This window comes from Danaus plexippus, chromosome 19 (assembly GCF_018135715.1).
Source record: "Danaus plexippus chromosome 19, MEX_DaPlex, whole genome shotgun sequence".
Lineage (NCBI taxonomy): Eukaryota > Metazoa > Arthropoda > Insecta > Lepidoptera > Nymphalidae > Danaus > Danaus plexippus.
In genome coordinates, this window is record NC_083549.1 from 8,085,603 (window position 1) to 8,103,534 (window position 17,932).

The 17,932-nt window shown below is 36.3% G+C and overlaps 2 protein-coding genes across 4 annotated transcripts; one reads left to right on the forward strand and one right to left on the reverse strand.

Moving 5' to 3' along the window:
* The first annotated feature begins 254 nt into the window (after positions 1–254).
* Positions 255–15,521, forward strand: LOC116767837 (phosphatidylinositol 3-kinase catalytic subunit type 3). Of its 2 annotated transcripts, XM_032658323.2 has the most exons (19): positions 255–486; positions 895–1,083; positions 1,365–1,521; positions 2,566–2,703; positions 5,155–5,277; positions 5,825–5,920; positions 8,442–8,617; positions 8,870–8,937; positions 9,457–9,562; positions 9,903–10,009; positions 10,270–10,377; positions 11,013–11,109; positions 11,585–11,772; positions 12,074–12,294; positions 12,408–12,580; positions 13,071–13,309; positions 13,803–14,016; positions 14,348–14,455; positions 14,942–15,521. In XM_032658323.2, exons 1-19 carry the CDS (start codon positions 416–418, stop codon positions 15,063–15,065), a joined length of 2,703 nt encoding a protein of 900 aa, XP_032514214.1. In that variant the 5' UTR covers positions 255–415; the 3' UTR covers positions 15,066–15,521. The 2 variants fall into 2 exon arrangements, with proteins under 2 accessions (XP_032514214.1, XP_061379405.1); XM_061523421.1 differs by lacking the exons at positions 5,155–5,277; positions 5,825–5,920.
* On the reverse strand, positions 12,403–17,713 carry LOC116767838 (vacuolar protein sorting-associated protein 33B). 2 transcript variants are annotated; one of them, XM_032658324.2, is made up of 3 exons: positions 17,436–17,713; positions 15,572–17,338; positions 12,403–12,542 (listed from the first exon to the last, which is right to left on the reverse strand). In XM_032658324.2, exons 1-3 carry the CDS (start codon positions 17,591–17,593, stop codon positions 12,533–12,535), a joined length of 1,935 nt encoding a protein of 644 aa, XP_032514215.2. In that variant the 5' UTR covers positions 17,594–17,713; the 3' UTR covers positions 12,403–12,532. The 2 variants fall into 2 exon arrangements, with proteins under 2 accessions (XP_032514215.2, XP_061379406.1); XM_061523422.1 differs by lacking the exon at positions 12,403–12,542 and adding an exon at positions 14,610–14,871.
* Between the last annotated feature and the right edge of the window lie 219 nt (positions 17,714–17,932).

A 17,932-nucleotide genomic window follows, 5' to 3' on the forward strand; every position in this document is an offset into this window, starting at 1 on the left:
TTCAAAAATATCAATTTTCTGTATTAGAGTGTCCAGATCACACTGCCATACAAAAATTAACTAGAGGTATAAAATAATACGAGTATATCTATTTTAAAAGAGAAACGATTCATAGCTATTATTTATTATAATATTTCTACCTAATTTTTTAATGGTATATCTCTTTTTAACTTTCCCTTCCACCGTGCAACGTGAACGATGTCTTATCAAAATAATCACATTCTCAAACATTTAATCGATACGTCAATGTCATGTTCTATCTGACTTTATTTGCAAAACAAAGCACTTGTCCAATCTTATGTACATTTGTTTAAATATTAGTTAAGGAGTTAATTTATTACATTTTTAGATTAACGTACTTGTCTTTAAATGGTGGTATACTTAACTTGACCAGTTAAAACATTTAACTGTAATAATGAACGAAGTAGACGACAAATTTTATTATGTGTATAGTTCATCATTGGATTATAAAGTTGAAATAAAGATGTAAGTAAGCAGTACACTACTTGGATATATATTAACTGGTTTATATAAGTTACGTGAACACATCTATCTAAGTTATATCCTGAGATTTGTGTTACAATAACTAAGATCCTATCTTGGTATTCCTTTTTCTTATTTTATTGTGAGAGAAGTACAGTACATCATTCGTGTGATATAATCTAAAGTTGTTCGAACTTGTTGTTAAAATCTTAACAACAAGTTCGAATAAAGGCTGGATGTTTAAGGGTATTGCCTCCTTCATTCAAATTAAAAAAAAGTGTTTATCAAAATCACTATGTTCTATACATCACATCTAACCTAAAATGTTATTAATATTACAATATTAATTTAGATAAACCTAAAATTCAAATTTCTACAATTTTCACTATTAACTTCACCTTCTTATTTCAGTGGTACTCTAGAAGGCAAACGAACTAAGCCAGAATATGACAAGCTTCTCTCCGACCCAATGCTCAAGTTCTCGGGGTTGTATCAAGAAGGCTGTTCTGACCTATATGTGACCTGCCAAGTGTTGTGCGATGGTGTACCACTGGCTTTACCAATCACAACATCTTATAAATCCTTTACTAAGAGATGGAAGTAAGTCTGACATTATAAACTCAGTTTAATTTCGATTTAATGTTTATTTACTAGTTATTAATTTCAATAAAAACTAAAAAAAAATTATTATAACAATTATTTACTATGGAAGTATATTTTGATTGTGATTTTCATTCTGGAAAAGTCAAGGAGTCTTATGGTTGTAGCTTTACTGTCAAGTACACTTAATTGATAAAATTTTAATACTTGGACTATTTTCATTTTCCACCATTGAACATTTTAATAATAATACTATAAACAAGTATTTTTTTATAATATAGTTGGAATGAATGGGTGACTTTGCCAGTATACTATAGTGATTTACCTCGTAATGCAATTCTTGCCATGACAATATATGACTGTGCGGGCCCGGGGAAAGTTTTGGTAGTCGGCGGGACCACTATATCACTATTTGGAAAACATGGCATGCTTAGACAGGTGAGTACCAACTACCAGGCTACTAAAAAGGTTTAAGAAAAAAATATTATATTTTTTTTTTCAATGTTGCCATTTTTATATTCTATAATTTAGATTTCTCATGGTTAATTATAAAATAAGGTAGAGTTCAAATTTATAACTATTTTGTACTAATTGAGTACCCAATGACTAATATCTTATTATAATACAACACATATATCCTTTAATTAGTAACCTTATACATTGGCTGTATGTTGGAGGCAGTTCTTTTTTTTTTTACTTACACCACCACTGACATGTGCAAAGATTTTTTTTATTTTTGGCCTTTATTCAGTGAGTTCATAGAATTTCTTTGACAATGTCAACAGATGTTCAAAATAATAATAGTAATATATATTAAGTAACTTATTTGTAAAATTTAATTCATTTTTAATGTTTTAATGTTATTTGAGAATTAGATTCATAAAAAAAAATAACACTAAAAATGCAGTATACATAATCTTAAATATCAATAATTTAAATAATAATTTGACAACTAAATATAGCAGGTCTTTAGCAGAGAGACAATTTTCCTTATAAGTGTATAGAAGCAAAACTAAAAGTGACAATATATACATAGCTTTACCTATAAGTATTATGTTAATCTGTTTGAACTGGCCAACGACATCATTTTCAACTGTGTATTAAAAACTCCTACTATTTATACATATTGACCTCATCAATAACACAAAATGCAATAAATACAGCAACATAAACAACACAACGGCAGAACAACAAATCATAAATATATTTTTTTCCACCTCAAATGACTTATGACGTTTTGAAACCGTTAGCTGGTCAGTAGTCACTAGTCAGTTGTGTTCGGACCGCGAATGAGAGCGAACGCCTCGAAACTAACTAACAAATTATACGAAAATAAATACCATGCGTGTTATAAAACATCGTGATGCGATGTAAAACCTGTTCCAAAACACCTCCGCGGTGATGGGCGGCTCTGTGAGTTCGTTTGTTGTGTATAAGAAGTTGTTGTTGTACATCGCGCGGTTTCGTAAATATCGTTCGAAGGGTATATTCGATCTGCGAGTGTGGCCCGGTGTGGAAGGCGGCGAAAGGACGCCAGGGAAGGCACCGGACAGGGGCAAGGAGCAGATGCAGAGGCTCGCGAAACTCGCCAAGAGGCATAGAAACGGACACATACCGAAAGTAAGTACTCGATGTTTGTATCATAATAAGTAATAACACACTAAGAAGGTTTAATGCTATTATCGCATTTCTTGTTAATATGGCTGAATAGTTGTGGATCGTCATTTGACGGATCAGGTATAATCCGGAGTGAAAATAACAAAGGCTACCATTGTTAGAATGCACATACGTTTTAAAATATTTTATCGAATAAATCGTCAAAGAATCGGTACATAATTAAAATTAAAAAGTATAAATGACATGTTCGAAAGATGTGATAGCCGTCAATTCATACACGTATACTATAAAAACAAAGGTTTCTCAAAATCTCACTGCCTACATACTAGAATTTTATGATACCAATGGATGGGGAAGAGAATAAAATATAAGTAGGTAACTTACGTTCAAAGGAATTTTAAAGTGTTTAAATAAAATTTTACTCGTAAATCAAAATAAAAACGGATTATCATTTATTTATTTATTTACAATAACTTTATCTCATTTCAAAGACCGGTCGCATGAAAGTCCGATTCACAATCCGAGGGTTCCGTATTTAAATAATATAATATTAATAAATTATTCAATAATATTGGAAATTAATAATATTTTGTGTACTGTCAGATAAATTTAACTTGGTTTTGAACAAGAGTAAGTCCTTTAGTACGATAGCAGTATGTATCAGAATAAAAACACAGCAGAAACAACAAGATAGTAGTACATATGTACATTTAAAAAAAAAAACAGAAAAGTATTAATTTTGCAAAAATTACTGCTCTTTTGTTTGTTTTTTTTTTTTGTTTACAGATATTTTTTTTAACAAACGTCTCGACTCTATATTCGGGGTGATTTATCATTTCCGAGCGTCAAAATAAGTGTGAAAATAATTGATCGATTAAAATGTTTAAGGTTTACATGATTTACAACAGATTTTTCATAGCTCCATATTTTAACTTTGGCTCTAAAACAACTTGATCCGCAGTCAGATAGACAGACACGAAACAAAAATTATAAACAAGGGTTTTACTTTTTGTCGTTAGAGGAACTGAACCCTACGAGAAAAACATCCCACGTTACACCAACTCGTTACCGAATTTAAACGAAACCAGTTTTATTATGAAAGGAACAAAAAAAATAAAAAAATAAAAATGTTCAAATAATAAAAGTATCAATATGAATATATCATATGGAAGTTAATTTATTTATCGTAACACAAAGATAAACCTTAAGTGAGTTAATTACAAGTTTTTTAACCTTTAAATTGAACCAACTAGCTCAGTGGTATTTTAAAATTTAAAATGAATTTATTAAGATAGTTTTTTACGCATTTGAAACAAAAAATATAATTAAATTTTTCCTTTAAATAAAAGTCGCAAGCATCGAGTGTGATCACCCTTGACACTAATAAAAATAAGACAGTAATGAAGGTCGGATACATCGACCTCTTGAAATTATGAAGATCGTTCCTACTAACTATTGGAAAGCACTTCCTGATACATATCTCTATACTATTCACTTTACACAACGCAAAAAATATCTGTTCATGAAATAATTAACACAAAACATTGCAATAACTTTTGTCTTCATTGATAACAGATAAATTAAATTAAAATACGCATCTACATTCGTGAACAAATTCTCACCAACATAATAAATTAATATCGGTCGAAGTATTCTTTAGTGTTACGTTATCTGTGATCAAAACACGTTCTCAAATATTCAAATGCGACCCATCAATTTGTAATTAATTATCTTTTTCTCGCATTTTTATTTTTATACGAAACGCAACAAAAATATCGAAGCTTACTCTAAGTTCGATCGTGACACTATGTGTAACATTTTTTCAATGAATAATATAATATTTAAAAATGAAAAACTATTAACGCTCCGTATATAGTGACGATAGTAACTTAGAGTAAGCATATAGATATTAGGTTACTTATAATTACCGTGGTGAGATTTATGTGTATGTAACGCCCTTGATAGTTAGGACAGCGTCTTGGAAGTACTAACTTGAATTGAACGGTTCAAGGCAGCAGAGCAAATTATGCACGAACTAAATATCGATGAAAATTATTACGACAAGTATTTAAATGAAACTCATATTAAATATCGAATAACGTGTCCGTGTGTAAGCTTGTCAAATGTTGATAAAAATGGGTATTAATTTAGTCATGCAGAAATTTATTAGTTAAATTGAAAAAAAGACTAAAATCATTTTCCAGACTCGCTAACGATGTCCGAGAAACATAAAATAAAACATACATTTGTTTTTTTTTTGTAATACAAGACCGGAAGTCGCGAAAATATATACATTAAAATATATAATCGTGAAAGTGAATAAGAAAAAAATGACGCAACGGAATTGAACCTATGATCCTTGAGGTGTCGGAGCGCCGCTTTTTCAACTGAGATATAAATCACTGTGTTCACATGGACGGATATCAGGCTGGTATTAATGAAATCGGTTTCCAGGTAGACTGGCTGGATAGGCTCACGTTCAGAGAAATAGAGATGATAAACGAGAAGGAGAAAAGAAACTCCAATTACATGTACCTCATGATAGAGTTCCCCACCGTTCAGATCGACGGGATCAACGTAAGTATGGCCAGGGAATACGAAGGAAAGACCTTAAGGAAGGAGAGTTGTTAAGGAATTGTGCCTTTCACTGAACCTATTCAAACTTTATTTTCGTTAAAAGAAAATCTATTCTGAAAACTATAACGACCCAAATAATGCTATGAACTAGCAAGTTGGTTCCTATTTACGTAAAAATTACTAAATGGATTTTAATATATCTTTATAGTAATATAGGTCGAAGGTCAATCACCAGAACAACGTATAGGCTAGAACATTACAATACCTACCCTGTAGTTACCGCGGGAACGCGTCATGACAGTTGTATTTGTATAGACCATAGATGTCGCTACCGATTATCTAAAATATCCATTTTTTAAGCACAAATCATCCTTTTTTTCTGAGTACAATTCAAAAGTCCACGTGAACGAAGTCGCGGGCGAAAGCTAGTGCAACTAAATTATAACATCAGACTATAGACTGTCTCCTCAGTTAGACGGTAGCAGGTGTATATGAGTGAAAGCTCATAGTTGTTATTGAATATATTTTTGTGTGTCTGTCCGTCCAGCACGCTGTAGTGTACTACGAACAAGATGGCGACGAGATGTACCAGTTCAGAGCACAGGCGGAGATCGTTACAGTGCCCGACTATGAAATACTACAGGTAGTGAAAAATTACTAGCAATTTAATGCTGTAATTTTACTTAACTCGGGGAGACCTCAGACGCAACCAGTAAGTGTTCAGGAGTCGGGAGCCCTTGATGGCTCTTTGTGAGAAATATGTCATTTTCTTCCTGGAAGGGGTTCCCACATTTTCTGATCATTTAACAATATAAATAATGAAAACTCAGCCCTTATAAAGTTCCAAAACAAGGACTTATGAGAGTTTAGTGACGTGTCTTCTTGTACACACGGAAACATTATTGATATTTAGAGCGGACGAAGTCGCGGTCATAAGCTAGTAACATATCTTTATAATTTGTAAATATAATTCTACTGTACGTGTGTCTGTCACTGATCTGCTCCAAAACGGCTGAACCGATTTGAGTGAATTTTGTCGTCTGCATTTTTGTGGAGCCCCATATGGTGAAGATTCACAAATCAACCCGGTAGATGGCGCTGAGTTGGTATCTAGGTTATTTAAAGTGAAGAGCGTGCAACCGAGGTTATATTTATGTATTGTTTTAACACAATTTATGTATTCTGTGAGTGTAACTTTGATGTTCGCGGACAAAAACTAGTTTATATGTATACATATATATAAGTTCTCGTTCCCACAATAGCCTTCGGTAACTTCACTTGTTCGCAAAATTCTTATCAAACAATTGACGGTTTGCTTAAACTTAGTCAGTAAACACAGTATAAATTATCCTCAAAATTTTGAGATCTCTATACTAAGTCTAAGTTGTCACCGTCACACTGCAAACGGAGCGTTAAAAGTTTTTCAGTCACAAATCATATCACATTATAGTATTAACGTAGATTATTGAGTGAGAAACTTTAGACGCTTCGTATTCAGTTACGATACAAACTTAAACTACACATACCAGTGGTAATATTGATTGCACTATAATTTATTTTTCATTAAAATAAACTAATAATCTCACTTTATTATAAAAAATTAAGACTATTAATAATACGTCTAAAGGGTCGCGGGTCGATCGTTATCTGACAAATTGTTACACGGAATTCATCAACGTCTTGGCGTGACGTCATTATACAATATAAAGATCGTTCTATATTTAAAAATAGCAAATAATGCTTCATTATTGTTGTTTAAGCGACTTGTATCTGACAATATCGGTGAGTGAAAGACGAATTTTTAAATGAAAGTAATTTGGTTGTGGCTGTTATAAAAAGTTATATAAGAAAAAAATCAGCCTTTTTAAACAGACTCGGATATATATAGAAAAAAATATTACAATTTAATAATAGGTTATTCATAGATAACATGAATCTGACAGATATGGACCGAGTGTGCCGTCTTTAGTGAGAAATACTTTTTTCTTGTTTTTCTTAGAAGCAGATTCTAAGGAAATTTTTGAGTCACAGACTACGTTAAGACTCAGTGTATAAGGTTATAGATACTTAATAAAACAGCACCGCAAGTTGTTGCGATTTTAGAACGACAGATTTCATTGTAGATAAATAATTTACAGTGCGCTTATCCATAGACAATTCGTAGATGTACATGGCATACAGATTATACAGTGACGTATTGTAATAATATTCTTTTAGAACGTAAATATGTATATTAGTAACAGCGGGAATATTTAAGATCTGAGGACGTACAGAAATAGTTTTCAACCATCGTCTCGTGGAGGGAACCTGAATTTATCATCTTGACGGACGGACGGTTTATGAGGACGCGTATGGCGTCAGTTTTTGGAGTCATGTCATTAAATTAGAATATTGAGGATTTTTTGGTAGTTCGTTGTTTGATATTGATAACTAAGAAAATGAGAATCGAGGCCTTTAAGAATAAAAAGCGTCGCAAACTTTGAACGTAAGGTCTATTTCAACAAGATAAATTTCTGTTAGAAGTGCGTCTCCTCTTCTCTGGATGTCACTCCAGGTAAACTTTCCCCCACCTTCTGCTGTTGCGACAACTTCTAAAACTGCCTACCAAGTTTCGTACGTTTTTGAAGTATTCTTTGGCGAATACAAATTTGCCATCTAGTTATTAGCAGTTTCGTAAAATCGGTATCAACACCCCCTCTTATTTGGGACATAAAAAGAACACTCCCGTATGCAACGTCACGGAAATTACGAAAAATAAGTAAAAAATCCTATCAACTTCATAGACGGAGGTACTTCAGAGCTTCAAGTAATAGTTTCCTTTTCATGATTCTTAAGAGCGGAACATTCAAACGAAGTTACTATATTTATAACACTTTGTCACTTATTTCAACGCAACTAATATCTTAGGATGACTGTTAGCTATTTATTATTTTTAATACTACACACTCCGGCGTTTCGGCTACTTTGCATCAACGGTGACCACGGACAGACGAGATGTGAACATTGTCTGCAGAGGAACCGAAACGTCCAGAATATAGTTTTAAAAATAGTAAAATAACTAGCTATATTAGTTTCATTTAAATGAATATTCGCCAAAACCTTAGATCTCATTAATATTCGTCTGTTTGGATGTCTTGATCTAATCGTTCGAACCGTGGCGTTAGGAGAACCTGGTGGAGAGTAAGCAGCATCGGCTGGCTCGCTCCCTGAGGTGCGCGGTGCCGGGCCGGGACGCGAAACCCTCGGCCGCTGAGAGGGACCAGCTGGCGGCGCTGCTCACGGCGCCCGCGGCCCTCGCGCCCCTCGCCGCGGACGAACAGGACCTGCTGTGGAAGTACAGGTGAGGGCTGATGACACCTACCACTGGAACTCGCCGTGGTGCAGATCGATCGTATAGTAATTGTCTGATAAGTCGTTAAATCTAAGGAATTGGCCGACATTAAGGTGAAGTTCTGCAAAACATTTATTACCCTACAATATAAGGTTATATGATGACTAAAGTAGAATGAAAGATATATATATATATATATATATATATATTCCTAACAATATTCTTATCAGTAGTCCAATGCTGTACATCATCATGTTCCAGGTTCTACCTGTCGTCTCACCGCCGCGCACTCACCAAGTTCCTCGCGTGCGTCAATTGGAACAGACCCGGTAACGTCACACACAGATACACAAAATATATCTTGAACCGATATTTTCATTGAACAAACTTGTTGCATCTTAGTCCCCACATCTTAGTTCCTACATCTTAGTCCCCACATCTTAGTTCCCACATCTTAGTTCCCACATCTTAGTCCCCACATCTTAGTTCCCACTTTGGCATTTCTCTTTAGAAGAATTAAAAAGTCTTAAGTTTATCTGAAAATACTCTACATAAAATTATTATAAATTCAAATCAAAAAAGCATAAAATATCATTATAAAGAACGTTTTTATTGCTCTTTATTATTATTATGAAACATATTTTTTGTCCAGCTATACGAGCTCAAGCATGTGTATCTAACAGGAGTCAGGATCAGATTGTTATGTACCTGTCCTTGCTCGGTGTTGTTGAAATAATTCTATTCTGCCCAGTGTGGCGCGGGTAGCTTGGTCTCTGTCACGGCACATACACGGCGGATTTGATATTGTTTTATTGAATTCTACAGAATTATAAGATAATGTTTTCCAGGTGAGGTGCGCCAAGCGCTGGCCATGATGAAGCAGTGGTCACCTGTGGACGTAGAGGACGCGCTGGAACTGTTGACACCCAAGTTCACGCATCCAGCGGTTAGAAAGTTAGTTGATAATAAAATATTGGACAGTTACTAAGCACGCCCCAAAAATTCCTTAAAGCAAGTAATGTTGTGTTCAAGAAGTAACAGGTTATAAATCTGAATTAATTTTAAGAGTTGAAATGTGTCCCGGGTGCCCATGTGCTGAACATTTCTGGAACAAATCTATCAGGATCCGATTCCTTTTATTGTCATCAACAAATATACATGTACATTCCAACATTAATAAAGCAATAGACGATAATTACAGCTATTTATACATTCTAAGGGGAGGTTCATACAAACAAGCTCATCCAATCATCTGTTTTCCCTGAACTATAAGGCTTATCATTATTATTCCCAGATACGCCATATCAAGGTTGAAACAGGCCCCGGACGAAGACCTCCTCCTGTACTTGCTGCAGCTGGTGCAGGCGCTCAAGTACGAGGACTTCAATGAGATAAATGATGGTCAGTACATTGATATAAAACATAATACCACTCATGTAATTTGAAAAGTTTTCACAAATCTCTAATAAAAAGAAATTCACAAGTTTTTCATAAAAAAAAAACCTTTTAAAATATGTTACAACTGGCAACAGCCGGCTAGAATAATATATGTTTGTCTATAAGGTCGTTAACATCATGGTCAGTCATTTCTAATCGATCACATTTGTTTTGTACACCTTAAAGTTATCTTAGATCTGATTATCTTTTATTATCTTTTCCAGAATATCAGCGAGTGTGTGGTAAGGAAGCTGCCGTGTACTCTGATCAAGACGGGAAGTTACTGCAGAGTGGTCACCGAGGCAGTCAGGCCAGCCTCTTGTCTACATCTGGTGCGCCTTCTATAGTCTTTAATCATTTATATTGTCTGTGTCCGTTTGTCTGGTTGCAGATTGATCTCTCAAACTACAGCAAACGGCTCGGTACTAACATATATCATTTTCTATAAATTATTAATGAACTCTCGATGCAAAATGACTCGTCAATAAATTTGGTTATAAGAAGCAGCGCTTTATATAACACACGCCAATATTATCGATTTTGTATGGAGAATAAAAAGCCAGTAGTACTGATTATTGCCACGGCGAACAGAAGGCGGCGCTAGTGGCGGCCGGTCGGAATGTTTCTGTTTACTTTTGATAGATGGCACTGTTATCAAATAAAGAAATCAAATTTAACTGTAAATCTCTGAGCACTAATGTATTAATGAAAGGTAGTTAGTTACTGCTGTATACGTAGAGTAAGCAGTGCTTACTTGAATTAATGGAATACACGATACTGTTTAAGAGATACTAACATCTATCGTCATTTGCTATAAAAAAGAAATATCTCTAATAAACTACTGATAGTTAACATTCCATAACCGTCCCTTTACTCGTTCAGCTGAAAATAAGAACTTAGCTGTAGTTGTTAGTCATTTCATTCAGCCATTTTACATTCGGTCACGTCGTGGCGGGTTTGATTGCAGTGCTGACGAACAGCGAGATGACGTCATCGTCTATAAGTCGCCATTCAGATGTGGAGTCAGAAAACATCTGCATCTCCGGGAGCGGCAACGATCAGGAGTGAGTTAGCTAATCATTTAAGGGAAAATATCGTAAATGGCATCGGCGTTTCCATGACTACAGAACGCTCTATTGTCTATGCCGAACAATTTATCATCTTGCTATCAAAACTATATTGAAGCGTTTTTTTGTCTACCGCCGTTCTATCAAGAAACCAGTTGACTAGGACGCAGATTGTGAATATCCTTTGCATAGATCACAGTCATTAAAATATACTTTGAATAATCAACTGAGTCAAATAGAGTGTTTCAGTAAGTTTCTTCCATAACAGCGACTAATATCAGAATAGGAAACTAAGTAATGTAGAACATAAGATTATAATATTCAGAAAGTTGACCCTCAACAAGGATTACATAAAGAGTAAAGTATGAGAGGACACACAGAAGACCAATAAGAAATAATTTTAATTAAGTTTATTTTAAAGTATCATATGTAAGCATAAAAAGGGATATTTCTGAGTCCTATGTTATTCCAGTATCCCTGAGTCCGAGCAGTTCAGCCTGGCAGGGTTCCTCATCCGACGAGCTCGCTCCAATAGCGTTGTGGCCAACTACCTGTACTGGTACCTGCTAGTGGAGTGTGAGCCCCAGGACTCCGCCCCCGCCTCGCACAGAGACATGTACCTGGCCGTCATGAGGACCTTCAGTACACAGTTGGCTAAGGGTTAGACCTTAGGATAATTACCTCCATACACGATCTCATGGAATAGATCAGTTGGACATACTGTCTGGCATACTATATGATTTTTCATAAAGAAGACTTTGATATTCTCATAGTACCTTATAAAACGCCTACCAGTGGAGGTCACGAGGAAAGAAACGAATATCAAAAGTTTTCGACCGAACATCACATTACGAAATATTTATTACATTATGATCCTCATACTACATTTACTCTGAAAGAAAAAAATATATATCCACAAGTCCAAGGAGGTCCAATAAGGTTGTCACCATCTAATGATCAGGTTCGTCGGAGCAGCAGCGCACTCGGTCGATCTTGGCTCGTCAGCAGCAATTTATCGACCGGCTGGTCCGCCTGGTGAAGACGGTGGCGCGGGAGTCCGGCAACCGGAACCGGAAGGCGGAGAGGCTGCAGCAGCTGCTGGCCGACCAGGACGCCTTCAAGTATAACTTCACTTCCTTCGAACCGATGCCCTTCCCGCTCGACCCGAATGTTAATATCAAGGTAAACTGATTAAGAACATATACCGGCTAGTAGCCATTAGATTGACTGTAGTACTAATAGGCGGTGGGGAAAAAGTCAAAGGGGACGATAGTAATAGTATTGTCACAATCCAGGGTATAGTGGCGAAGAAAGCGAGTTTATTCAAGTCGGCCCTGATGCCGTGCAAGCTGACCTTCCTCACCAGCGAGGGGTCGGAGTACCAGGCCATCTTCAAACACGGGGACGATCTGCGGCAGGATCAGCTCATCCTGCAAATGATCACTCTCATGGACAAGTTACTTAGAAGGTACCCACATACTAGATTTTAATTTGTCTGCAGATGTATGAGAAATGTAATACTAATGAAGCTACTATTTTCGGATTACTACGCGTTATTTTAAATAACATAATCTCGGGGTTTCGGCCACTTCGCAGCTACCGACAGACGAGATTAATTCTCATCTCGTCTGCCGGCGCCTTTAGTAACCTGAAAACATTAGTTTCAGTGAAATGACTACTCGCGAAAGTCTTAGACCTCATTAAATCTTATACTTATCTACCGAGGACTGGTGGTTTATTTTGTCTTAGTAAATTTATTTGGTACTATCCCGGTGTCCTTTCACCGGATGTTGTTTTAAAACATAATTACCAACTCGGTCGATAACAGAGCGATGTAGACATAAACGTGCTATATTTTATTTCTTGTGTAAACATGAAAAAATTTGTATTCATTCTATCCTCAACGTCCGTCCCGGGAAAGATAAATGAATATAAATGTGATAATTAAAACCTTCCAGGGAGAACCTGGACCTCAAGCTGACTCCCTACAAGGTGCTGGCCACCAGTTCCAAGCACGGCTTCCTCCAGTTCATAGAGTCGGTGACGGTGGCGGAAGCCCTGGCCACCGAGGGCAGCATACTCAACTTCTTCAGGAAACACAACCCTTGCGACAACGGACCTTACGGCATCAAACCTGACACAATGGACACTTACATACGGAGCTGTGCTGGCTACTGCGTCATCACGTACCTGCTGGGTGAGTCCCTGGACTTGGAATGCCTCGGAATTGTTAAGTGTGATAATTTAATGATTCCGTACTCCCGTAATGAAGCCTAACCTACTCACATCCATTCGTTATCCAGGGCCGCTCTTGTTGGGGCCACAAACAAAAGTTTTTTTTTTTATATTTCCTGCAATGCCTTTTTTCTAAGTTGTTTTTATTTTTATTGTAGTAAGTTGAGAATGTGAGTGATTTTGCTCGAATTGATCAATACTGTATAAAGTGAAAACCTATACGACTATATAATCTGAACGGACCTGACTGTTGTATGACGTACAACAAGTGTTAGTGTTGGAGATGCATCGATACATTTTTATCGACACGAATACGATATTGACAATGATTTTCTCATTTATTATTTGTGATTCTGACGCGACAGTCACCGCTTGCCAGTGCCAGCTTCCTAAATCACATGACAAGTTTTTCGTAAAATGTATTTTTATCAACTATTTTCTTGTTTTGATTGTAGGTGTGGGCGATCGTCACCTCGACAACTTGCTTCTGACGCGCTCCGGGGCGCTGTTCCACATCGACTTCGGCTACATCCTGGGACGTGATCCAAAACCTCTCCCTCCACCGATGAAACTCAGCAAGGAGATGGTGGAAGCTATGGGCGGCGTCCACTCCGACCACTACCACACGTTCAGGAAGCTATGTTACACGGCTTTCCTACATCTACGCAGGTGACTTACTCGCGAGTGGAAGAACAGTGTTAGGGGACAGGTTAACCAAAGACCACACACAATATAGCCTCACGTAAAACGTCATATAGATATCAGTTGTTTTGAAATCAACGCCATCTCTGGACAGTAATAACTTTGTTTTAATTTCCTTTTTTTTTCTTTTTTTGCTTTCGACCCCCATCAGGCAATAAGTTCTTTGCCTATTTCTCAACCTTCACACACTCGTATACCAATGAACACAGCCTTAAACATATAGACAGTAAGATGTAGTAGTGGCGGTAGTGTATGCAGGCTTTACGCTTGGTCATGTGTTAAGTGTAATTCTGTGCAGACACGCCAACCTCATGCTGAATCTCTTCTCGCTGATGGTGGACGCGTCCGTCCCCGACATCGCCTTGGAACCAGACAAGGCCGTCAAGAAAGTGCTCGACAAACTTAGGTAACTGACAATTATATCTAAATGTAATAACATTCTTGGAAAATTTTAGAGTGATACACTTTTTTTATGCTATCTATGGAAGATTTGGCCAGCGTCGACGTTTTTGTTGGCGGGCGAATTATAATCTTGAATACCGTGTAGAGAAACCACGAAGGAGTTTGTCGAATGGGACACAGACGTTTATTGTTATATACATTAAAGCCTTATAATATTATAAATGAAAAAATCTGAGATCTATGGACGTTCGATGCTCCGGCAAAAATTGTTTAACTGATTTTGGTAAAACTTTAGTGATGTAGACATAACACGTTATGGACTTCACCTAACTCGGGAATCCAATGTAGTTTTCGCTGGCACACGTCACTACAGTTTTATTCAGTATGAAGTCTCATGACACAGAGCATAGATGTCGCTACCTGTTTGTTAACATACACATATATTATATAAAGTTTTTCTTGTTGATATTCACTATATTTTTCCCTTTAGACTGGATCTTGGTGATGAAGAAGCAGTTCACTACTTGCAAAATCTCTTGGATATGTCAGTGACAGCTGTCATGGCGGCTCTAGTCGAACAACTGCACAAGTTTGCACAGTATTGGAGGAAATAATGTGCGCATTGAAACGTCCAATCGTTGTTGAGGATTCTGTTGTTAATTGTATAAATGTCACATTCAACCAATAGCGGAACGCCATCGAGTGGCACGGTTCCCGCCCGGATCAAACTCGAAAGGAATTAGTTGTAATGAGATTGATTGTATAAATTTATTTGTTAATAAAATTAGTAATTATAATTATCATGAAATGACAATATGTTTGAATATTAATAAAAAAAAGGAAGGTCGAGAAGATGCATTCTAAAAAAAATACTGTTGAAAAAAGAATGTTCTTATGTTAATACGGTGTTCGACTTGCTACCAATATTGTTTGTTAGAACAGGACAGATAGTACCTTTAAGTTTTGATAACATTAGGCCTCAATTAATAAATTAAACGCCCGAGTGATTATAGAATTGTATTTGTAATTCTTCACTGTGATATTTACAAATAAATTATTTTCTTAATAAGCGTCATGTAATTTGTGTGCATGTTTGAGTATACTTAATGGACAGACTTACATATTAGCGGCGATCAGGTCGCTGCCGCTCGCTATACAGTCGCTGGCTATAATGATCCTGCTTCCTGTTACGGACTGAATGACGTCACAGGCGGCTACTTCCGCATACGTCACCCCCCCGATCATATAAACCAGCACTGTTCTAGGCTTCAAAGTAAACATTGTTCTGCTGTCTCCTTTCAGCGTCTTTAACAGGGTCTTAGCATCCCTGTAGCCATATTCCGAATCGGTTTTCGTGTTTGAATTCGTTATTTTTTCGTTTAAGCTCTCCATACCTCGTTTCGCTTTGTCTACTGAACTGCCGCCGATTTTAAGATCATCGAGCGCTGATAGTTTCGTCAGGAGTTCAGCTAAGGATTCCGATGTCAATAGTGCGTTACATATAACAGCTACGAGAGGTATGTAGCCGCCGTTGAACACGTAGCTCGGAGACTTTGCACTCTCTGACTTGGTCGGCAATTGTTTCAATTTGTTGGCCACCGTTTGGAACTCAGTCTGCCATTTAGGCAATCTGTCGCTTAAATTGCTGAGATTGGACAATGACAATTTTGGGCTGGAAGGTTGTACGAGTAAACCGGATGTTATCAAATTGTTGAAAACATATAAAAACTTGTAGCCGAATGCTAATAGGTACTTGTGTACAAGCGAATTGTACTCCTCGTAAGTCAGACCTTGGGTTAAACTTAACAAGCACATTAGTCTTAAGGAGTTATGCATGTGGACATCCGTGCCAAAGTGTTCATCGATGTAAGTGAAATTGGCCCTTTTATTTCTATTATTGAGCATTTCACTCTCCGTTAAAGTTAAGTTTTCAAATTTATTGTTCATTTCTGATATTATCGTCTCGCTGGCCAACACGTGATTCACTAGATTCTGCTTGAACAGTGTAACTTGTTGCAATTTAGTCGCAACAAACTGTTTCATTTCTTGTATTCCGAGAGCCTTGATATCCTCGTTCTTGAGAAGCTTCGCCTTTGAACTCAACACGCTTAAAACTTCAGAGAAATGCCTATGCTTTATTTCACCGTACAAATGATCAATAGAGCTGTCTAACGACATGACTGCGGTTTTGGCTGTTTCATCTTTAGATGTGGTAAAATTAAGCTTGCCCTTCTTCAACTTTGTTTCTTTCACATTAAGCTCTAGATGACCACAGTTTATATTGAAAATTTCACTTAACAGTCCACTATAAGTAGCCGGTGTTAGTAGACTGGAAGAATAATCCTGATCTCTATCTATAACGAGAACTGCTCCGATATCATCAGTATTGTTACTAACAAAGTCTCTAGTGAAGGTCTCGTTATATACTTCAAGTAGGTCTAAAACGCTTGATGACATCTTTCCCAATGACATCAAACATTTAGGTTTGCCGATAACATGAAATAAGCTCCACAAAGACATAGCAATACTCGACAACAATGATTGATTTTTTTCCACATACAATTGTTTATAAAGGAAAGGCACCTCCAGGCTCAAGAGCTGATCATCCAACCTCATCAATTCCCATGAGAATGAATGTAGCTTGACTATTTCATATAAACCCTTATTCTCTAATATGGAATCGAAAGTACATACGAATTTAGGCACTATAATAATATTAAAACACTTGGCATCGGCTTGAGCTGGGTTTAGGCTGAGAAGTGATGATATCTGATCCAACACACATTTGTATTTCTTGATACAAGCTGGTATAAAGTATATCCTTCTCGTATTAGATGTAGATCCAAGTTGTGGGTCCATTTTATATATTTTATCTATACCATGTTGCCTACAAAAATATATTTCGTTATATATAATAAGTAAATTTAAGGTAGTAACAACAAAACATTTTAAACTTTGTTAAACTAAAAGAAATCGAATTTAACCTGAGCCAAGTCACTCCACATATTCTCTCCAGTGGCTTTATAAGAACAGGATCAATGATTAAATCGGCTTTTTCCCCGCATTGGGACAGGATGTGCTCCAATTTATACTGGGATATTTGACACAAAGAAGCCAACTTTAAAGAGAGTGGTTGATCCATTGTTTCTTTGTTATTCTTTAAATTTCAAATAAAAATCTCATTTTTTTCAAAATCTACTTTTAAACTAAGAAATATTTGAGACAGGTCGCAAAACTTGTTTACTACTATTGACAAATGACAAATAGCCATTTTATGACAGTGACAACATCTATAAGGAAACCAATGTTATTGGTTTCTATAACGATTCAATTATTCGATCATCTTTTAGTAATATTAATATTTCAGCACTACAAGAGCAAAATAAAATAACTTTAATAGATCTTGTTTTTTTTTTCATTTTATTTATTTAAATAGTATACCGTACAAAACGTAAACTATTGCAGTACTACAATAGACAAG